General features: G+C 41.9%; 1 protein-coding gene across 1 annotated transcript; it reads right to left on the reverse strand.

The window, feature by feature from the left end:
- Positions 1-408: 408 nt before the first annotated feature.
- Positions 409-24,012, reverse strand: abcb6b (ATP binding cassette subfamily B member 6 (LAN blood group) b; the record flags this gene model as incomplete). Its single annotated transcript, XM_079170308.1, has 19 exons — positions 409-523; positions 2,839-2,907; positions 7,946-8,040; positions 8,180-8,292; positions 8,487-8,661; positions 13,841-13,945; positions 14,317-14,374; positions 14,900-14,985; positions 16,460-16,523; positions 17,048-17,124; positions 17,274-17,399; positions 17,548-17,613; positions 18,430-18,539; positions 18,777-18,898; positions 19,023-19,138; positions 20,108-20,184; positions 20,303-20,395; positions 23,125-23,326; positions 23,953-24,012. 19 exons carry the CDS (start codon positions 24,010-24,012, stop codon positions 409-411), a joined length of 1,929 nt encoding a protein of 642 aa, XP_079026434.1.
- Between the last annotated feature and the right edge of the window lie 496 nt (positions 24,013-24,508).

A 24,508-nucleotide genomic window follows, 5' to 3' on the forward strand; every position in this document is an offset into this window, starting at 1 on the left:
TTTTCTTTATGGATCTCTGAAAGCAGGACTGTAATAATGGAAACGTGGCGCGGGATGAGTAGACATATATGGTCGTATTGGGACGTTAATCATGTTAATTTGCAACAGAGGTGCCATTCATCAAGTTCATGCTGGTCATTTACACAATTATCTGAAGTTAGGAACTTTTCCTGAATCTGACGTGGTTACTCGTACGAAAGTTAAAAATACGAAAATGTTATTGCATGAGGTCCAATGAGAGTAACAGCTGCTGCAGCTCAGTTTCAATGTCATTATCTGACCAACTGCTGACCTTCAGCTTCGTCAGACTTTACTTTAGCCGAAGGTGCAGATGCAAAACATCAGATATGACAAAAAAAGGTGTGGTGAGTACAGAGATTAAAAAAAAAGTTCATACTCAGTTCAGTGTCAAGTGTCTTGAGTCTGATTGTTCATCTGTGCTTCTGTTTGTGTGTCGTGACTTCTCTGCTGTTTCCTCCACATGGCTGCGTACAGACCGCCCCGGACCAGCAGCTCCTCGTGTCTGAACAAAAGGAGAAGCCGGATGAGACAAGAAGGAAAGTACATCATCAAAAAAGGGTTCAGTAACTCCTCTCTGCCCTCCTGAAAAAATGCAATACTTCGCACTTGTTTTTTATTTTCTGGTATTTTCGTGAGGATTTTTCTAAAACACACATTTTAAATGTGGACAAACGTGAGAGGGAAGTCAGAAGAGTCACTTAGGAGAGTTCAAACCTCTAATACTGACCTCTCATCCAGCTGATAAAACGGCAGCTTCTTTAAGTCGTGTGTTTATCATTTGTCGTCCAGATTTTGTTTAAAAAATAGCAAAGAACCCGACTTGGATATCCAACATGTCAGACCTTTCCTACCAGCTCTTGAATGCAAATTTTAAAGAAGAAGACAAACCCCTTTCTCCCAAAAATAAAGTTCCTATATAACACATTTACATTAGTAAATCAACGCTATCTGCTACATCTTTTTGAAATGTTTTTATTTAACATAAAAAGGATGTTTTTGAGTTGTTTTGAGCAGGCAGAGGAGAAGTTGGGTCACTCATAATGTCTTGTGACACCAGAGCTGCTTTAAAAACAAAGTTGAGTGTTATGAAATCCTCCTGCAGACTTCGACCAACTTTACTATGAATTAGTAAAAACACAAGTGTGTCACTGTCTGGACTTCCAGACAGAAAGAGAGAGAGAGAGAGAGAGAGAGAGAGAGAGAGAGAGAGAGACACGGCGAGGGTCAGAAATAAGGATACAGACAAACTGAGCGGTTCAGACAGAGACAGAGTGAGGACAGGTTGATGAAGGGGAAGAGACACGCAGAAATGCAAAGAGAGAAAACGAGAAACATGGACAGAGAGAGAGAAGGAAGCGGTTAAGAGGTCAACGAAAGAAAGAGAAAAAACGATGCTCAGGCTTATCGTATCTTAAAACTGCAGCCATTTCACATCATGCGCCTGTTGTGTTCTCCGACAGTCACGTAAGCGGTTTTGGGAGTCAACCTCTTGTATATTCTGTTATTCAGGTGTGAGGACTATAGTTGCTAATGCCAGTAGCAGCTCGTTTAGCCTCGAGCCTCAAGCCTGCAGCAGAGATATGGAGAAAAATCAGCTTCCTCTTCCACCTTCTTTCAAAACACTGGCAATCACATCACCAGATGCATTTTTAAAGATGAAGAAATCAAGTACAACACAGCCGTAACTGTAAACGTTTCGACTACACCGTAATAAAACGTTATCTTCAGAGTAACGGTTTGCCTGGTTAACAGGTAATATTCGTCAATCGCAATCAAATCATAGTTTGAAACTCAGCATCTGTCCAACAACAGACACAGAACAATATGTAAATGACAACAACTCAAGCAGAAGTTTGGCTCGATCTAAACGCACAAAGCAGGAGGAGACTGAACCGAAGCTGAACCAAAGCTGAAAGACGATAACCGTCGCGTGGATGGAGATGTTCAAAAAGTCACTTTGTTGTATTCACAGGTAAACGGCGCTTTCAGAAGTAGCCGCCTCAGACCGAGTCCTCGTAAAAAGGATTTTCAGCACGGGGACAGCCTGAGGACGGGATGAGGCCTCTTCCTGTCTTCCGTGTCATGATACACTCCCACACTTTGTGGCACAAACTGTGTGTATTCGGACACCGGAGGTTGAACTGTCTCGTGTTTACACATCACAGTGTCGATCAAAAGATGAATGCTTTGTACCTGCAGGGGGGCAAACAAAGTCCCTGCATGTGTTTACCCTCCACCACAGCCAAGTATGTGACCAACTCATCTTATCAGGTGCGTTCTTATCAATACCTATTGATTATTAGGGACAATACACTCATCTGGGTGATCTATTTTTATCAGAATTTGCATATTAGAGAGTGAGAAATGTCACTTCTTCTTTCACCTCTTGCTTGTGTGTGTGTGTGTGTGTGAGTGACCTCAGTGTGTGAGAAAGCAAGTCTTCATTACCAGCTCCTATATCAAAGGACTGTACGCATCAGCAGTTAAGTGGCAGCTCCATCGCGTGTGAGTGTGTGTGTGTGTGTGTGCGTGTGTGTGTGTGTGTGTGTGTGTGTGTGTGTGTGTGGGATGTTGTCCATCAGCCTCTGGGGCAGAGAGAGACACCAGAGGGGTTTAAGGGTCACACACAAAAAAACACACTCTGAGCTTTTGATCAACAGATAACAAATGTGCGAGCACTTAGGACACACACAATCATTCAGGTGTGTCTCTCTCTCTCTCACACACACACACACACACACACACACACACACACACACAAACGCATTAGTGGCTGTTCAAAATGTCCTGAAGACGTCCCCAAACCCACAACCGTACCTTCCTCTCTCTGCTATCTGTCCGTTGTGAACCACCAGGATCTGGTTCGCTCCGACGATGGTGGACAACCTGCAACATCACACAGATATTATTCCTCTTTTTAATGTTCCTTATGTTATCACCTGCTGCTTTTTATTGTTTTCCACCAAACAGTTGAGCATTACATTAAAGGGTTAAATGTTTTTAGCATTTGCATAAAGTAGCATAGACCTCAACTTTATGCAATCCTCTCAAAACGCACCACGGCGCAACCAGAATGCATTGCACGGCCGCTTACAATGAATGAATTTTTGCGTTCTTTATACATCCTGCGTCACCATTTGATGGATTGCATACGGAGTGTTTTCGTGTTATATCTATGAATCAGCAACGTATCCTCATACAATGTATGATATCTATAAAAAAGTATGATATCTTACATAAAAGTTACTCCTCATTTTTTGTGCATTTCGTCAATATACCGCTCGTTGCATGCATTCCATCCTCACAGGAAACTACTCTGTTAGACTTCAGCAACAAAACTACTGAGCAAGGTTCAGGAAAAGATCATCGTATGGGTTCACATGATGTGGATAACATACAAAAGAGCAACCTGACCAGGAAGGCATCTGTTCACCTTCGTTTCCTCTTACGAATAAATGTAACTAAGCTGAAAGCTTGTTTATAATCTGTATAAACATGTGTTTGTGTTTCATGGACTCCTTCTTGCAATATTAAAGACATTGTTATTATTAACAATATGAATAACGGCCAGCATTACAACCAAACAATACTCTTTTAAGACACGTGTGAAGTGTACAAGAGTTAGCAGATCAAAGACTTCGACCGTCCGGCGTCTTCACAACGAGAGGAAGGAAGATAACGGTGCCAGAGGTCGAGAGGGAGGAGGAGGAGAGGAAATGGGAAAAGAGGGAGACGCATGCTGTTGAAAGAGAGAGTCGTAATGTGTGGTTAGATGTTAAATATGTTCAGCTGTCTTATAAAAGTAAAAACACGTAGAGTCATTCCCCAGTAATCACTAACCGACACACACACACGTATGTTACTCTGAGTCGGAGGACTCCGTATGAACCTGTCTGTAAATTATTAAAGTTAATATTTATGTCTCTGATGAGAGTCTGATTAAAGATATCTAACCGTGTCTCAGCTCCGGCCTCCACTTTGTGATGTGACCCCAATGTGTTTTCCTTTAAGGGGAGACAATACAGTAAAAACAGAGATGTTCATGCACCGGTCATTTTTTTTATATTTTGGGCTATATTCCTTCCATAACATGTCGTCTTTCAGAGTAATGGACAGAAAACATCCAGGTGTGTATTTTACTACTTTGTCTATATTCACAAATAGTTATCTTAGATAATTTAAACATAACATTTCGGAAAACTTGTAATGTGTAATTGAACTAAACGTCTCTTTAAGACGTTTTCTCTGAATGAGTTTGTTCTCAGACTCTGATCCAGAAATCTCCACTTCAGCAGCTCTTACACACACTAATGTAATACACTAAACATATAATGTGTTATGTTGTATGTCTTTTCTGATTCATGGAGCGATACAAAGAGATATCCAAACTCCCCTCTTTGACTCTAATGTCAATGAAATGAAACAAGAATTGTGTACTAGCGGGCTTCATCCAAACTTCAGATTTCCGTTCTGGAAATGTATCCAAATGATCACACCTTTAATAAGGTAATGCCTCATTTGCATATTTAAACATAATTAAAAAAAATACTTAGTAATCAACTCCATTTCAAGGTCCATTTTTTTTACAATATTCATCTCTAGCGTCTCGCCAAAATGAAAATATAAAATATAAATGCATGAATCTGAAAATAGTCTTTTTGAGAAGGTGAGGGGTGTTGTGGAAGTGACACCCTTACGCTCGACACTGTGAGCAGAACAACAACAAAAAAAGAAGATGGTTCTGCGAAACCACAGAGTTCATGCCTCTCCAAACTGCTGAGTGTCACTTTAAGCTTCAGCAGAGCCACCACTCTGCTTTAGTGTCATCGTGGCTATCTTTGGACGTCCACCTTCAATATTTGATGGAAAACCTCGGTCAAAGGTAGAAATATCTCTCCCCGGAGACTGCAGACGTCACTTTTTTTGATCCGCTCATTCAGGCTTTGGAGCAGGAAGAAAACACCCGGTGTGTTGCACTATATGCAGTATATGCTACAGTAGTTCATGTGCTGTTTTTAAGAGTTACGTTCAACTCCGTGCTGCTCATCTTCTCCTCCTCGGCTGAGATGGAGTGAGGGATGAAATCACATCATTCTCGCCCGTCTTTCTAGGCCAGACATAAATGTTCATGACACAAATCCATCAGCTCCATAAGACCAGGGAAGTACACAACAGGCAGTGAATACAATGTAATGTATTTATATGGATATGGGTCCATCTTGAAGGAAATAAAGACTTACCCCCAGATTATTACGTGAGTTTTGACTTTGTCAGAGCAGGAAGGGAGAGATGTTACTACTGACATTAACGATGGCTGATTTGCATTCAGACGTACCCGTTTCAGGACACGGGTGTTATGCCTGTTATCCTAACTCTATACTATGAACAATGTATATATATCTTAAGATATATACTGTGTATATATATATATTCCGATCATGGTTGGGTTTAAAATAAGTACGTTAACTGAGTCAACACAGCATAAGAACGGAAAACACCAACATCACTGACGTAACTTCTAAATAACAGTTTGCGACACAGACGCCGTTCTACTGGTTGAAAGTCCTGCGTTTGTTCGACCCACCTCTGCTACCGCCCAGTTTACACTGCAGTCAATACAGACAACAAGCCGTATAGAGACGTCAAGAGCAAGAATGGCGATGTCATTGCAGGCTACGTGACGTACAACATTTTTCCTACTGTGACAAGTCAACATGTCTGCTGTCACAACGGCCTATATCACACATGCTGTTGTAGCACCAAGTTAAGTTAATTAAAAAACATGTAACTAGAAACAGGATCTTCTGCATCTTCTTGCGTAAAACACACTTCGGTTATTGTTTTTCGAGACTCGTTATTTGCATTTTTAAGACAATGGAATTTCAGGAGAGCGTGCAGGAATTAATCCAAGTCAAAGACTGTACATTATTAGGAAAATATGTATTTTTAAAACCACATAACCATCACATCGCTACGCCCCCCCCCCCCCCCATACTCACTGCTTGGTTTTATCTGCAGATTGCCACCATGTTCAGGAGAAGGGAAACACTGATTAAAGAGAGATTCCAGCTCATCCGTCAAAGTTAAATCATGACCTGTCTGTTGTGACTGTGTGTTTTAATTTAATTTAAGGCCCAAGTGACAAAGTCAAAAAACAGCCCCTGATCCTCAGACTCCATCTGCTGCTGCTGCTATTGACAGATTAAGAAGCTGGTGGATCAACTTTAACAACGACTGCAGGTCAAAATAAGATCAAAACGAGCACCATAACAATTAATTTAAAAAGGAAGATGATTCATAAAAAAAAAGAAGAGCTCAGACAGCTCAGCTGGTGATTAGTCACAGTCAACATCTGTAAACAACGTTTGTTTACATGGCTCAGTTTCCATACAGGTGCGCACATTGTCATGTGTTTGTGCAATGCGTATGAATTCATCCACATTTCAATGCGAACGGTCTACAACCGACGCTAGCAGCTCTGTGAGGCTGCGTTCCAGACAACCAGAGAAATTTCCAAATTTGTTCCAGGTCGCAACGCCAAAATATAAAAACAAAAGCCGTTTTGCTTTTGACTAATTTAACCAATCTTCTTTTGCACAATCTAAACCACGTTTTAATAACGTTAACCCAGTGTAGAACACAGAGGCAACGATCAAACCTGGAGCAGGAATCAGCAGCAGAGGCCACTTCGCCGTCTGCGAGTGTCACAGCCTTTCAAGTCTTTTTCGATATCACTCAGACTGATGAACAACCCGACATCTGTTTCTTTTACTTTTGTCGACCTGTCATCACGCGTCACCTCATATCCTCCAATCAGCTTTTCATTTAATCTCTCCATCCCTCTCTTTGTGTCCGCTCTAATCCTGTTTTCCTTTCACCACATCCGTCACCTGTCCCCTTTCCTTTCATCTCTCTTACCCACATTTGATTTTTTTTTTCTTTTCGGTTCGGTCCTGTATTACAGCTTTAATCACAGACCGCTGTCATGTCAATGGCAGAAATAGTGTTCGTACTCTCAGGCTCAAAAGAATAGAAACTCATGTCCGGCACCACGTTGGGCCACCTTTTGCCTGAATGTCTACAGGTAGATATTTTAGGTATATTTATGACTTTTTATGATTTCTGTTCATTCAAAAGGGGTTGAGTGATACCTGGATGCCTCCATTTATTGAATGATATTCATGATCCCCAGAGGATGTATCCCACTGACTTTGCTGATCTGCTAGCTTTTCCTCTAGCGCTCCCCATGAGGCTGCCATTTGTGATTTTTAGTCAAATGTGTCAACAACTATTGGATGGATTGCCAGACAATTTGGCACACCTATTCATGTCCCCCTGAGGATGAATTTAATGACTTTGGCGATACCTTTACCCATACCAATTGGTAAAAGCTAAGATAATAATTTAATCGTTTGAAGAAAATGTAGTTTTTCTCAAATGGTTTCGAGGTGAACAACGAATCAAAAAACAAAGAAAGTTCTTGATGAGTTGAAGTAAATGGGGGCCGCGTTCAACATCCGTTTTCACACTCCAAGTCTCATTAGTCCAGTCGTATGCTCACTACTTCCCGCACAAGCGTCTTCATTAAAACATTACTATTTAACACAACATTCTCAGGCTCACCAGTCCATCCGAGAACTGTTTTTGAGTCCCTGTTCTTCATGGAGGCATGTGAGGAAAACTAAGCTTCCTTACGCCCTGACTGCACTTACTTCTTCAAGTTTTTATTGCGTTTTAAACTCAATGTTTCATTACCTGCATTCTGTTTAATGACAACAAATTCACATCTAATCTAATCTAATAATAGATAGCATGCAGTGGCTGTGAGTTGGAGCACTTGGTGTCTTGACAAATTGTGTAAATACGAGCAAACTCATCAAGACGTTTCTCAGTTATGGAACACACAGCTGGGTAGTGATGTCACCTGTGTGCGACCACTATAGTCGTCCTGTTGGTGCAGATGTTGGCCAGTGAGGCCTGGATGTTCCTCTCGGTCTGGGTGTCCAGTGAAGACGTGGCCTGGTGGAACAAACACAGTATTTCATTTGTAAGTGCAGTACAATGTAAGTACTAATGAGCAGTTTTACATTAGTCGACAACATTTTATCGCCTAAGAATTTCTTTTTTCGAGGACGGCCCTGGTGTGTGAGCCTCTCACCTCGTCCAGCAGAATGATCCAAGGCTCTTTGAGGATGGTTCGAGCAATCGCTACTCTCTGCTTCTCCCCACCGCTGAGCTTTAAACCTCGCTCCCCCACCTCCGTGTCATAACCTGATTGGACAAAACACCATTATCACCAACCATCATTCCCTTCCTACATCAAGATCACCAGGATTCCACTTGGCAAACACCCTGTTACAGGTCTGCTGCAGCCAACATCGAATTCAAACAACAAAAAGCAGTTTTCATCATTATTATCAACACACACACACACACACACACACTCACACACACTCCAGCCTGACCCTGAGGTAGCTCCAGTATCCTGGCGTGTATATCGGCGGCCACGGCGGCTCTCTCCACCTCCCGGTCGCTGGCCGTGACTCGGCTGTAGCGAATGTTGTTGCCGATGGTGTCGTTGAAGAGCACCGTGTCCTGGGGAACCACGCCGATGTGCGACCTCAGAGAAGACTGACGCACCTTGAGACACAGAAAGGGACACAACTGTTTGCTTTGTAATCAAGCGAACACACACATTTTTTTGCTAATCCAGATTCAAAATTGGAGCGAGCATTGAAACCCGACCCTTTAATTAAGCATCGAGCTGACCGTGTTGCACCCGGGGAATGGAACGTGTTTTCAGTGTGTGGGATATTCAGATCTGCGGTTCATGATAAACATTCATTACGTTGGCGTTGAACTAAGTTATTCTCTCGCACACATACACACAGCATACATGTATATCAATGTTGCATGGCTTAATTCATCCTACACTATATAATGCATGCTGCCCCGGGTCACAGACACCACACGTCCTGAACCAATGTCTGTCCTCGTCTCTCCCCGAGGATTTCACGTGTCAGACTTCACCCGCTCACCTTCTCTTTGCTTCTCTACATCTCATTTCATTTGCACTGTCAATGTCCTTGCTTCTTGTTTAAAGACTAAATCTGCATTGATATCAAATATTTCTATGTAGACTGCTGAGTTTTCTAGCGGCAAGCCTCCGATCGGGAGTCTTGTGAGTAGTATTATTACTCACATTGTATGCAGAGGCAAGAGAAAACATAGTTGCCGGTCATAGACCCTGCTTCACATAGACACCGGTTTGATCAAGTCGACAACTGTGTGAAAACCAGGCGGCAAACCTCCGGTTCTGCCGAGTGAAGGAGCGAACCCGATGCGGGTGGCAGGTAACACTGCAGAGAGAGCTGAACGGTGAGTGAATTTGGGGCAAACTAGTGAAATCTGGAGCAACTAAATAAAATAATGTGCAACGCACATTGGTGATTTTCTGTTTTCTTGCTGTTTTCAGCCAGATTTCCCGCATTGACACATGAATTGTTCCATATTGCAGATTAAACACAGTTACAATCTCCAGACTGTGAAGAGCAGATGGTCCAGACCAGAAGGGTCCAGCTTGGTCCGATCAGTTCAGTTCCCCATTTAAGAAGAAGCTTCTCATCATTTCATAAATCTGGCTTTTTGATCTCTCTAGAAATAATTTCCGGTTTTCAATGACTCTCCTTTCCTGTGGAAAGCCGTCCTCCGCGGCCTCGACAAAACGAATTCCATTTCCTGCACCAGCTCTGGTGCTTGGCTGGTAATCACTCACTTTCCCTGAATTTAATTGTTGCCGTTTACTTTTGGTATTTTTTTTCCACTGAAGAACAACACAGCATCTGTTTGTGATCGAGGCGGGCCGACAGAGGTCTAATACCAAATGTCAGAAAGAGAGAAACGGACAGATGGAGACGGGAAAAGAAAGAAGAAAGAAAAAGCTTTTCATGTTTTTCATTGAGACATCAACAGCGGAACAAAGGAGAACATATTAGAGTCAGACAGCTGTCCTCACATACGACACATAATGAGTAAATCTGTGAGACGATGCCACATTTAACATCTTTCTACATCATACCCATCCTCCTTTCTATTAGCAAATATATAGATATGCGTTTGCTGGATGGATTGGGTCAAGGAACTAACGTTAACAACAGAATGGGAAGAGGTTGACGTTATGTCACTGTACCGTCCAGTCTGTCCTCAGTCCAACACGAGAGGACGAAGAAGAAGAGCTGCCCCGAAAGGCTTATCAATCACATTAAAGACACGGGGTCCATGACTGTTTGACATATACGTTTTTATTTCGTCCTCCCTGCCACATTACTGCCTCGTCTCGAAGGAGGGAGTGGTCTCAAGCTGCAAGGCCCTGTTTACTTTTTTAATAATATAACATCACAATCTTTCCATAACATTAGCTTTGCGCTTTTTAAAGGGAAATAAGCTTTTTTGAGGATGCTTTCAATATTTCTATATATGCTGCTTAAAAGCACTTCATCTAACTGTGCCCGTCTCAGATACGTTTGAGTGCAGCATTCACATTTAGAAAAGGGATGGATGACCGAAAATTTACGACACATCGGGTTTTCATTTTGGAAATTTTGTTTTAAAATTCGGACAGATCAAGCATTTCAGTACTCACTGCACCCGGCCAAGAAATAGTCCAACACATGACCCCTCGTAAGACGACAAGCTGACATTTTTACACAAACGAGATGTGACGTGTTTATTAGTGACCTCTGAGGAGCTAATATGCTCCAACAGAAGTGCTCGACAGCGACTGAAACTGAAACCTCCCCACACCTTTTGGAAGTTGATTTTGGGGGATGGCGGATTCGTAACAGCTGTAAACATTTCCGCTGTCACACAAGATGCTAATCGGCAGATGTTACCAAGGGACAACCAGGAGAGCCATTTACTCTTGTTTCCAGTCTTTTGCGTGAAGCAAAACGAACACATTGTCAGACTGTTCCTTTTTAGAATCTGGCTCTTGAGTAACTCTCAGTCCTGCTCTAAACCTTCAACAATTCTGCTTAAAGTTGTTGATGAAAGTTTCTCCAATTACTTTGATATGCGTGCTGTGTGGCAGCTCTTTACTGACCAAACAGGAAGGTGTGTCAGAGAATAACAAGAAAAAACATTGTAGTTATGAGCAGTAATTGCCAACATAGCTAAACAGGAACTAAACAAAATAAAAACGTCTGTTTATATCCCTTAAAATAGAAGAAAGGAAACCTGACGGACACCTTGAAGGTCACACAGATGAATCACACCAGCACTCAGTAACCGACTATCAGCCTGCAGTGTTGGGGCCGGCAGAGACGGACTCATCAGAGGTTTCACCACATGTGGCTGCCATATGCCGGGACAAACAGAGGCAGAGGAGCGGTGGGCTAGAACCAAACCCAAGAGGCCCAAAAGCTTCAACAACAAAGTGTTGCAAAACACAGAACTGGCTGCACCTCTGAAAATCTCCTGCATGGCAGGAAGGCAACAGAAAGTATATATATTCACCAGGCAGCAACCTCCGGTTCTGCCAAATGCAGCCGATGCGGAAGTGTCTTATAACTTGCATTCTCTCTAATGTCCACCAGGGGGCGACTCCTCTGGTTGTATAGAAGTCTATGAGAAAATGACTCTACTTCTCTCTTGATTTATTACCTCAGTAAACATTGTAAACATGAGTTTATGGTCTCAATCTCTAGTTTCAAGTCTTCTTCAATACAGCATGATGTTCATTTAGTAAATGATGGTCCATTTAGAGTAAAATAAACCATAAAGTGGAGTACGCTGCCGCTACCAGACACAAGTGTTGGCTTTTTACTCGCCAATGTTTATCTGCAGTTTAGTTGCCGTCGACTCGAGTATCCTTCCCTTCACCACCGCCGCCGCCTCTCTGTGTGTTTGTGTCAGGTCATTATACACCAATGAAAACATAGCTATGAATATTATATCCCATTAATACCCTTAAATGTTACACAACGTTCCTTTAAATTGTTTTGCCTCTTGTGAATTTGCACTGGACTCATGCGTAGCAGGTGTGTGTGATGAATGCTTGTAAAGATGGACGTGAGTCCTGTAATAGTGACACATTAAAAAAGAATTTATAGAGTAAAACATGGAAAGCATGACACATTTTAATTAAGGGTCAACAGGAATGTGAAACAGATGGTGTATAAAAAAACTGCTGGCATCAAACCCGAAGCACAACATCCTCCTTGTCCTTCTCGCTCTCGGGGAACTTTATGACCAAACCTTTGATCAAATATTTATTGTATTGATTGATTATGAACACCTCTGACTTCTATTCAACTCTGATTAGCTGTTCAAGGGACTTCCCACCCATGTTTCATAGTTTATTTCATTATGTTCATTCGTTCTTACCTGCATTGTAAATAAAAAACAGCTCACAGCTCACGCAGCTATTAAAAGTTATTGCCATGTATCTTAAAGGATCCGTGATTAGCACAGCTGGGCTTATGGGCCGTGAGTAGTTTTTTCCCCTTCGTCATCACCAGGTTTGTCCTCCTGATCATATGTGCCTCCATTCTTTTTGAGGGGGAAGTGACCATTGAGCATAAAAAAACGAAAGACTTATAGAACATTAAAAAGGCCCTGACGCTGCCTAACACAACAACAGCAAGAATCCTTCAGTGGACGTGCACTTCCTGCTCCTCCTCTTCCTCCATGAGAGCCCCAAAAGGTTGAGACTAATAAACAACAAAAGCTGAATCTTGATTAAGGAGGCGACCACATGTGTGTGTTGATGAAGACGGTCCTCCTGCTGTATAATTATAAATGAGCGTCCTCGTAAAATCCCCAAAACATTGACCGGAACAAGCATGTCTGTCGTAATGGAACCGGTGTGCGTGTGTGCCGTTTGTTTTTTTATTGAGATTTTTAATGACAGAGTTATTTAAGCTACAACTGCAATAACTGGGCTATCTTTACACACACACACACACACACACACACACACACACACACACACACACACACACACACACATCTGGCGTCTGGACTCGTTGCTGCATTATTCAAGAACCTTTTACTATGATTTATTCACAGTGTGACAGGAGCTCACACACTCAGCCCAGCTGTGTGTGTGTGTGTGTGTGTGTGTGTGTGTGTAGAGAGAGGGAGAGGGAAATGAAGATAACGTGAAAGGAAGAATGAAAAGAGACAGAATCAGAGAGACAGAAAGTCAGACAAAACACAACACAACTGATGGTAAAAAAAAAAAGAAGAGCAGTGACTCTGGCTGCAGTTTAAAGGAATACCACCATCCCCTGAGTTACGTGTGTTTATGTGTGTTTATCTGTACAAGAAGCGGACGTGGTCTCTGGTTTGTGAATTGCGGTTTTAAAGGCTGTGTGTTTTAAAGGCTTTAAAGGCTGTTGCCACCCTGAATGAGATATTGTTCGGGGACCATCAATGTTTCATGAACAGAAAACTGACCGTGAAAGGGTTAAAGACAAAAACACGGACAACTCCCAGACCGGGCGACCTGTCAATCACTGTGTAGCCCCGCCCCTAAAGCATCCCCTGCTTTATGGTCTGTTTGACTCTAAATGGACCATCATTTACTAAATGAACATCGTGCTGTATTGAAGAAGACTTGAAACTAGAGATTGAGACCATAAACTCATGTTTACAATGTTTACTGAGGTAATAAATCAAGAGAGAAGTAGAGTCATTTTCTCATAGACTTCTATACAACCAGAGGAGTCGCCCCCTGGTGGTCAGTAGAGAGATCGAAGTTTAAGGCTCTTCAGGTTTGGCTTCACTTTTCAGAGCCGGACGTTGCCGCCTGATTTACCTTGGAGATGTCTTGCCCGTCGATGCGGATGTTGCCACTCTGAAGGTCGTAAAATCTGAACAACAGACGCAGGATGGAGCTTTTCCCTGATCCAGACGGACCGACCTGCACACACACACACACACACACACACACACACACACAGACACACACACACACACACACACACACACAGATTATTGGAAAGACCTGTCTCAATTTTCATTTCACGTCACATGGCAGTCCGTCACAATGCTTCTGAATTTAAAGGGTTGGTTCAAGGGTTGGTTCAAAGTACACACACAACACACATAAAACAAAATTACAATTTTGTTTTATTGACAACAACAACAAAACAAAATTACAATTTTGTTTTATTGACTGCGTTCCAATTTGCAAACTTTGACCTTAAACTGTAGAAGCCTTTACAAAGAACGTACTTGCAGTCGGCATTGAATTGGGACAAAAATAGAAGTAGTAAACAGAGGACAACTTACCAAAGCAACTGTCTGTCCGGCCTCCACCGTAAAGGACACATCCCTAAGAATCTCAGTGCTGAACACACACACACACACACACACACAGACACACACACACACAAAGGTCAACAATTAGGTCCAAAATTAACGTAATCCCTTTTAATGTCGCTTCTTTCATTCTTGAAAGTTTTTTGATTGTAAGAAAAATCAAACATGAACGTTTTAACAAAATGTCCTCCAACCTAAAAAACACATCTTTTGTCACTGCAGATCACTATTTTATTATTCATAGTCAGGGTTTGATTAGGTTTACACAACAAAAACAAGTTAGATAACGTTAAAAAACATGGCGGTCACGGTTAAAGCAGACCAACATTGACCGTCGGTGGGACACGGGATGCAAACAGCTGTCTTTAGTGTCACGGTCAGATGTGTTTTGTGTGCCGTGTATCAATTAAAGCGACCTCCTCCCTCTAAGTGTTTGACTAAAGGACCAATGCTGTTGTTGCTATGGTGAGGACACTCTTTTGTTTTATGCACAATGAATGAAATCAGATCAAACTGCAGAAAAGTGGAAGCAGATCGGCTGTTGGCTACACACCCGGGCACGTAGCTGAAACGGACTCTGTCAAACTCCACCTGACCTGCTGTGAGCTGCAAGTCCTGTGCATCCTCAGCATCCTTAACCTGTGAGGAGGAGGAGGAGGAGGAGGAAGAGGAAGAGGAGGAGGAGGAGGGGGAGAGAAGGGGAAACCAGGGTAAGAGAGACAAGAACACAGGAGGATCGATGACATTCGGTTTATAATGTGTTTCCCAAAATATACAGTAGAGAAGCCCCAAAAAAAAGAATCAAATCAATCTCAACTAAAGATCCACCTACTCGCTTGTTCCGGTGCTTTCAACTGCATCACATGGTCTTCATCGGCAGATGGAGTTTTGCCGTTTGCAAGGTTCGAGATGGAACCGTTCGGCTCCACTTAGTTTTACGTCAACGTGGATGAAAGGTCCAACAGGTGCTAAGCATGATGTTACGTTTGAGCATCTGCAACGTGCCGATGAAGACCATGTGATGTGGTCAAAAGCAAGTCGGTGCACATCAAAAACTAACTTAGTACGAGAGGTTCAATTGTTTATTTTGTGTTGGATTGAAGAGGAGGAGAGGAAAAAGGAAGGAGAAAGGAGGAGGAGGGGGGGAGGGATAAAAGGATACAAGAAGGATAGATGAAGAAAAGGAGAGAAGATGATGAGGAACAGGAGAGAAGAGAAGTTGTGTTTTACACAATGAAGCTATAATCTATGCAGATTTTGCGATGTAATCATTAGCATTTCCCAAATATTACCAGCAACGTTTGATTGCATTGTTGTTTTTTTTTGCGATCCCTCTCTCCTTTCTGACCTCCTCCTCACCCTCCTCCTCCTCCTCACCCTCCTCCTCCTCCTCCCTGACTCCCTGACTCCCCTCGCTTCCCAAGCCAAAGAAAAGGGCTGCTGTGTTTTTAAGGTGCTCTTAATGCTTTTGTCCACATTCATGTGGCTGTTTACCATATCAAGGGCCTGTGAATGCAGGAGCCCTTAGTGAGGCAGCCGGAGGACGCCTTTTCCCACCGAACACACACACACACACACACACACACTCTAGACGTACACACAGACATACATGCAAACTCTGTGTATGTGCACAAACACACACACAAAGTCACAGACAAACACTTGTTGATCTCCTAATACGCCGACCTCTGACTGTGAGTTTCTCTGTTTCAAAGCACGACTGAAGCAGAGCAATCAGGAACACCTCAATGATTTTAGTTTTATCCACTTAAATGTGATTATTGTATTTATTTAACATTTTGACTATACACACACTTCTATATATTTAATATCAGATAATACTAATCAGTAATTATTCTTCCAGTTTAACTGCATATGCAATAGCAGTTTATTACTGTCATCATAATGATTTAAACAATATCAGCCAAAAAAAAATTATATATTTGCCAAATATTATGAGAAGTAATGAACAAAAATGCATTTATAATAATAAATGAACAAATTCTGAAAAATGAATATATATATACAGTATATATATTTCAATTTATTTCAAATATAAATTATATATATATATATATATATTCCAGAAATGTATTCATTATTTTTGACTTACCTCTTCTTGCTCTGTCATCAGTGTGAGCATGTTCTCCATGTCAACAAATGCACTCTGAATCAGCCTGCAGAGACACACGATGCACAGCCAGTGTATTACATGCAGTATTACATGCAGTATTACTTGCAGTACTAGCGGTAGTAACAGTAGTACTAGTAGGAAAAGTAGTGGTACTAGCTTCAGTAGCGGAAGTAATCGAAGAAGTAGTATTACGTGTGGTAGTTTTAACAGTTTTCTCAGATGAATATACTGTTATTATTTAGTATATATAAACTAATATATATGTGATATATTCTACAACTATGAGAGTCACATCAATATATACAAAGGCCTCTTCACACTGTATTTATGGGTCACGTCTGCAGTAAACAAGTAAAAACCAAAAAGTAAATCAAATAAATGCCAGTAAATCCAATAGTAAAAATACAGCATTGTTGTTTTAGAAACACCCGTCTAACTCCAGCCTCCCATCAGTGAAAAGAATGGAGATTCTTTAAATATTGGGCACGGCTGGCTGAAACACAGACCTATACAGACGTTGATGAATCAAAGCTGTTCAGGGGTCAGTGGCCTCCTGTTTCCCCTCACCTGTAGTAGGTACCAAACCAGTTCAGAGGAGTGTACAGCTGGATGATGTAGGTGCCAAACAGAACGTAGTCTCCGACCTGAGAGGGAAAGTAAACACAAACAGCTGCTGAACATCACTGATCATATTATAATTGATTATTCTCCCGCTAGCAAGCTGAGAACCTGCCATCATCTTATAATGTTGGAAGAAAGTCTCACTGAGGTCTGAGTTAATGAGGCCAGATACCTGGAATTGCCCCTCTGAGACCAGGTAGGCACACAGCACAGATCCAGCCAGCAGTCCTGATCCTATGATGACGTTCTGGGTTTGATTCAGCAGAGCCAGGGAGGCCGAGCTCTTCCACTCACAGCGCTACGCAAACACAAACCAGCACAATGAAAGTTAAGAAATATGGACAGAACATTGAGAGTTGAAAGATTGATTTGATTTTTTTTTTAACTGAAGCATGCCAGGTTTAGACAAAACTTTGCTACCAGATGATGTCACTCTTCTAGCTTACTTGATATTTCAGAATGGCTTCCTCAAAGCAGCGGACTTCATAATCCTCAGCACAGTAGTATTTTACCTGTGAAAACACGTCAAGTCCAGAGAGAGAAGACTGAAACATCCTGAAATGACCTGCAACTTAAACATCTACAAACATTTCAGACATTTCAAACATCTGGAAAACACATCACAAAAACTTCAGGTTTCTGAAAAGTGAAGCCGATGCTGAAGTGTATTAAAGCTGCATTCTCTCTAATGACCACCAGGGGGCGACTCCTCTGGTTGTATAGAAGTCTATGAGAAAATGACTCTACTTCTCTCTTGATTTATTACCTCAGTAAACATTGTAAACATGAGTTTATGGTCTCAATCTCTAGTTTCAAGTCTTCTTCAATACAGCATGATGTTCATTTAGTAAATGATGGTCCATTTAGAGTCAAACAGACCATAAAGCAGGGGATGCTTTAGGGCGGGGCTTACAGTGATTGACAGGTCTCTACCACAGCTGTCTGGTCTGGGAGTTGCTCGTGTTTACAACTTTAACCCTTTCACAGCGTGTTTTCAATTCATTGAAGTTAATACCATCATTTCGGTCGACTATAAAGTCTTATTCAGTGTTTGGTTGCACTTAGTTCCTCCCTCTGCTGTCTCTTCTGGTTGCAAAAAAAACCAAGATGGCGACGGCTAAAAATCAAGCAAATGACAGCCAGAATGCCAAACTCTTTGCTTCAAAACGTCAGTCCACAAACCAACGGGTGACGTCACGGTGAATACATCCACTTCTTATATACAGTCTATGACACCTGGACAGTGGACACACCTGGATGTGACATATTGCTCGTCAGACTTGTTAATAACTCGAGGAAATGAAGAGGAAACATGTTGCGTTATCTACCGTCTCAAAGTTGAGCAGCGAGTCTACGGCTCTGGACTTGGCGTTGTTGTCTTGATTGTTCATCTCTCTCCTGTATTTCGTCCTCCACTCTGTGATCAGGATGGTGCAGGCTGCAGACGAGAGCACGGTTGTTTTTATAATTTACACATATGGAGCATTTATTTATTGGGTGAGTGTAGTCTTAATTTATTTTGGTCCTCGTGAACATTTTTTCAAAAAGATTGCACATGAAGATAAATAAATAACAATGACGATTTTGATTCATATCGCGGGCCAAATTGGCGGAGCAGACAGCAATAACTAACTTCCTGTGGGAAACACACACACACACACACACACTGACTCACTGAGGTAGAGGACCATGCAGGTGAACACGATGAGTCCAAACCAGACACTGAAGTAGGAGACGAAGTAGATGATGGCAATGATGATGTCACAGACGGTGGGGAGGATACTGAACAGGATGTAGCTGAAGCCAGAAAACAATAAGAAGGTTATCACTCAGACACTAAACGTGTGTGTGTGTTTGTGTGTGTGTGTTTGTGTGTGTTGGGTTCATCGGTTCCATTAGTCTCCAAAATGGAGACTCCTACCTCAGCAAGTTGTTGATGGAGGAAGTGCCTCTGTCGACGCTCCTCAGCACGTCTCCGGTGCGTCTGTCCAGGTGCCAGCGCAGAGACAAGCCGTGCAGGTGGGAAAACAAACACACCTGAAGTGTGAAGGGAGGAAGGGAGGAGGAGAGCGAGAGAGAGAGAGAGAGAAAGAGAGAGAGAGAGAGAGAGAGACACCATTGTCAGCACAACCATTAAAACCAGCACTCACCATGTCCAGTGTAACGGAGAAATTTGAAATTGGTTTTTTTGCTATAAGACAACTTTGCAAGTGGAAAATAAAGTACATGTACTGAAGTATATTTTGAGGTACTTGTACTTCACCCGAGTAATTCCATTTTGTGTTGCTTTATACTTCTACTCCAATGCAACAGGCAAATATTGTACGTTTTTACTACATTTACTTGATATATATATACATTATGTCGTTATTTGTTACTTGAGAGATTCAGATTATTAATATAAAATATTATCCATTAGATATAATATTATCCATATTTACCAGCTGACCATAAGAATGGAGCTTTAATCTGTGGAGACTCAACAGAGGAACCAAAATGTGTCGATTCAAACAGCTGGAATGCACATTTAGTTGTTTTTTTTTGTCAACACAAAGAGGAGGAAAAAGAACAGATTCTCCAAAACAAGTGTGTTCCCAAATCTTTTTACATGTAAACAATGCTTTGAGATTGGCTGAGGTTTACTGGGAGAGGAACTCATTACCATGTGGGCATGTGTCACCGAGCAAAGACACCGCTGCGTCTTTAAGAAGCACATCAAAGATACTTCAGTCTGCCGGGACTGTTATCCTTATCTTGCTAAATTGTTGGCTAAACTTGTGCACAATCTTTCTGATCATCTACACAATCGAGTTTCTTTCCTTACGAGTCTTTGTTAAACATTAATATAGAAATGATGGCCAGAACTTTAAAAACAAGAAGCAGAATGATCCTTTCATCAAACTGCAGAGTGTAAATAATCTCATCAAAACTGTACAACTCAGACAAACAGACGTTGAAGTGAAAGAGCCAGGAAACAAACAGAAGTAGAAGAAGAAGAAGTGCGACCTGAACGCCTCTGCTGGTAAACTGCTGAACTTTGATCCACATGAACTGACGCAGGTTGCTGATGAAACCAGAGGTGCCTGCAAAAAAACCCCGACAGATGCAGAAAAAGATTTCCACACAGGAAGTAGCTCGTACACGGTGACGCGAACATCTATTATTTTGTACACACACTTTCCTCTACATGTGAACACTCACCCGCCCCTCCTCCCTGCAGGAACTTCAGCAGTGTGTAGATGCAGACTGTGACCATCAGCGAAGACCATCCGCCTCCTGTAGAGAGCTCATTCACTGTACACACACACACACACACACACACAATATTTCATATTTTCCTTTGTTTTTCACACGACAGCAATGATAAAACAGTAAACTCAGGTGCTCATAAATTAAACCAATGTTATGTGTTTTTTGTGCATAAAAACACAGTATTTAAATAGTTTGATGTATAGTGTTTCCATTTTTTGCTACTTTACACTATTACTTTTTTTAATGCACTACATTTAGATACAGTGCAGTAAAAAGTGCCTACTTTGAAGATTCAGAGTAATAACACAAAATATAATCAACAAATAAACAACCATGTATTATTATAGGCAGACTGTAACATTAGCTCCACCTTTTGCCAGCGACAACATTAATGCATTAATAATTATAAACCAATAATAAAATATACATAATTCAATTCTGCATTATGAGAGCTTTCACTTTTGGTAATCATATTTTAATGCTAAACTGTTTTACTTTTATTTGTGTAAAATGTCGTTTTTACTTAATTATAGTATACACAGTACACTGTGGTTCTATTACTTACTGACACACACACACACACACACACACACACACACACACACACACACAAACACACAGTCATGATCACATTCACACACTTTCTGCCACACAGACACATTCTCATTCACATTCATTACCATTTAGTACAAGTGCTGGGAATCAGGATGAAATGAGATGAGGGGAGGAGGAAGAGGAGGAGGAGGAGGAGGAGGAGGAGGAGGAGGAGGAAGAAGGACAACTGAGGATCCAGACAGAGAGACAGACATGGTGAGAAAAGAAGGGAGAAAAGAAGATTTAAAAAAAAATGGGGAGAAATGAATGAAGAAATGTGTGTATTCTACATCCTTTAACCTTCTAGTGTGTGTTTTCAGTGGGGGGTATTTTCAGCTCTTTGGCATCGGGGTCCTGGAGTCGGAGGGTGGGAGGCGGAGTCGGACCCGCAGACAAAACGTCCGTTGTACCGGTGTGTTAACTCCACGAAAAAGGGCCGCTAATGTCGGCTAAGCATGACTGGCAGGAGGGGGTGACCTCCCAGCACACACACACACACACACACACACACACACACACACAACTCCCCCTCTCCAAAGCTGAGGGCAAACTGAATGCTGACTTCCTCTGAAGTGGAGACTTCTGGGATGTTGCCTTGGGGTGGATGCAGTCCGGAGTACAAAACAGGGTACAAAAGACTTTGGCAGATGATGACACCCCCCGAAAAATAAAGGTTAACCCTCCTTCAAACCAATCAGATCTCACTCCACAGCAGCTGAAGCGTTTTCTGACACCACACCAGCACAAACGGTTTTATGTTATCGCATCCTGTATGAAGTTAGTCAAGAACACTTGCTACTGTTTCATGAGTGTGTTCTGCCGTTTTAAACATGTAGCCGGCATTAAGCGGTCAGTCTTTCTAGCATTTCGGTTCAAAGTGTGATTAGTTTCTCTTTGGAGTAAAAGCAAAAATTGCTTGAGTCAGTTCTGTTTGGCCCCAAATCAAATCAGATACAAGTGAGCCTGGTTCCAGACGCCTGAATCACCGTCCATGTCTGATTGGTTCAGTGACTGAAAGTCGAACAAAAATGCCAATTCAGCGCAAGGCTGTGCAAAAGAATACTTGTCTTCAAATTTTTGTTTTCAGGCAACCAGAACAACTGTTGCATTAGAGGAGAGCTGCTGGTGCCCAAAGTAGCAGCTTTGTGTGTTGTATTCGGGCCACAGCAGGGTGCCGGGTAAGTGTGTAGCAGGGAAAGCTCTCGGCAGAACCGTTTACGCAGAAGTTCTACTTTCTGCATCTGCGACTACACAAAGATCCATGGCACCAAAATTCGTCATCAGAAGGAGTACGACGCGTAGGCTCTGTGCGGACGTCCGCGCACCACCAATTTTTTAACGACCGCCCTGACTTGTGGGCCACAGCGACTTACTGCGCTTGTGTGGAACCAACCGCCAAGTGGACATTATAAACAGAACCACTACGTGTCCTTGGTGTCCTCAGCTGTAAGTGTAGGCGTCCGTTTGGGGGGGGGGGGGGGGGGGGAGTAACCAGCCTCTTCTTATCAGAAACATGTGTCTGGTTCTCATGTTTAGGAGTTTTTTTATTTTTATTATATAATTTCCCAGTTCAGGATTAATAAAGTACATCTATTTATCTATCCATGTCACAATGTAGAGGGACAATGCTACTAATTTGAGCCGTTTGTGAGTCCAGTTTTCAGGTTACTCGGCTAACTGTTGTTGTTTTTATAGAACTGGTTTCACAATTTTCTCCATTACAGTAATTTGGTGGACAAAAGCATCAGCATTCTTTCACATGACTACATGCTGAAACTTTATTTTCATGTCTATCAAGGGTCAAATCAGGTTTGCATTCAGACATAAGAGGCTAAAAATGTAGTGCAAAATTTCATAGATTCTGTACAATTCTCCAACTAATACTTAATATTCAAATCTAAATGATTGCAGTGGAAAACTGTCTAAATATAATCAATAAAAACACAATAAACTGGATGCACAGAAGATGAACTTTCCTTAAAAAACAAAGACATAATCAACCAAGGACATAAGGGAACGAGGGAGGACACACTTTAAAAACTTGAGCACACTGCCACCTACAGTTCAGACGGTAAATGCAGCAGATCTTCGTCTCACTACATTCCACACGATTAAAACATTTAGTGAACTAAGAAAGACCAGAGTCTCTTATTCCTTCTGTGTTTTTAGGTGCTCACCGATGTTCTTGGAGTAAACGGGCACCAGCACATTGACCAGTCGCTCTGCTGCCAGCAGGCCCACACACAGCAGCACGAGTCCCTGCAGCGCCGGAGTGCCTTTGGGCCAGACGTAGGGCAGCAGCAGCCGCACCTTCCTCCCAAAGCCTCGCCACGCAGACGATAAGGGAGAGGAGGAGGAGGGAGGGGAAGGGTGTTGGATCTGGACGGAGAGAGAGGAAGTCAGAGTCCCACTAAGAGACATGTATGTAAGAGACTAAGAAACATGTATAATGTATATAATTTACATGTATTTTTACATAAATCCCTTGTTTTCCTTGTATTGTACTTTGTACAGCACAGACTGAACTAGAGGTACATTTTCACCTCACTTTATTTGCACAGATTCTACTTCTGGACGGCCACAACCAACTAGTATCGACGTTGCCTGCAGCTACTTAGCAGCCAATTAGTCTTCATCTATCGAGTGGTTACAGGCTCAATACTGCCCCCTGTGGCCAGAGAGCAGAAAATAACCTCTGAAACTGGAGTCCTCCAAATTAAAAGGCCAAAATATCTCATTTGTTCCTGCTCTCAAGGACGACACATTGAAGGGTTTTGTGATCTAACAGCCCTGATAGAGAGCAGTACAACATAATCTGTCTGTTTTACAAACTGGAAAAAAATTAAATCAAACCAAATAAATCTGCTTTTTTTTCTTTCATGCCACAAAGAGGCTACAGTTTCACTGAGAAGTTATTTTTTGCGTGGGTTTCAAAAAGTGAATCAAAGTGTATGTTATAAAATACATATAGACACGTTTGTAAGAAAACCCTTAAATTAACTCACCTCAACATTTACGACTCCTCTTGTTCCTCCTCTTCCTCTCTTCACGGTGACGTCTGCCATCTGATCCAAAAAACCTTTTCCCTCGACAGCAGAAACACTATGAAACCAAACATTTACATAGTTACAGGATTACCTGCAGATATTTCATTAACGGGAGCCGTATTAGTGCCTGAGAGTTTAAACCTGCTGTGATGGGACACACACACACACACACACACCCACACAAACACACACACACACACACCCACCCACACACACACACACACACATTTCTGTTGTGTTTTGAGCTTTCAGTTTAAAGTAGCTGTGGTCAGCATTTTGTTTTGAGCAGTGAGTGAGCAGGGCAGTGTGTGTGTGTGTGTGTGTGTGTGTGTGTGTGTGTGTGTGTGTGTGTGTGTGTGTGTGTGTGTGTAGGTGAGTGAGTGAGTGGGGGGTTATTAAAAGATAAACCAAAAAAATAACTAACTATGATGACCACAAGGTGGTGAGAAAACTGTTGTAAGATTGAACAACTAAAGCTGGAATATAATATGAAAATGTAAACACTGCATGTCTA

Source organism: Pholis gunnellus (genome assembly GCF_910591455.1).
Source record: "Pholis gunnellus genome assembly, chromosome: 12".
Taxonomy (NCBI): Eukaryota; Metazoa; Chordata; class Actinopteri; order Perciformes; family Pholidae; genus Pholis; species Pholis gunnellus.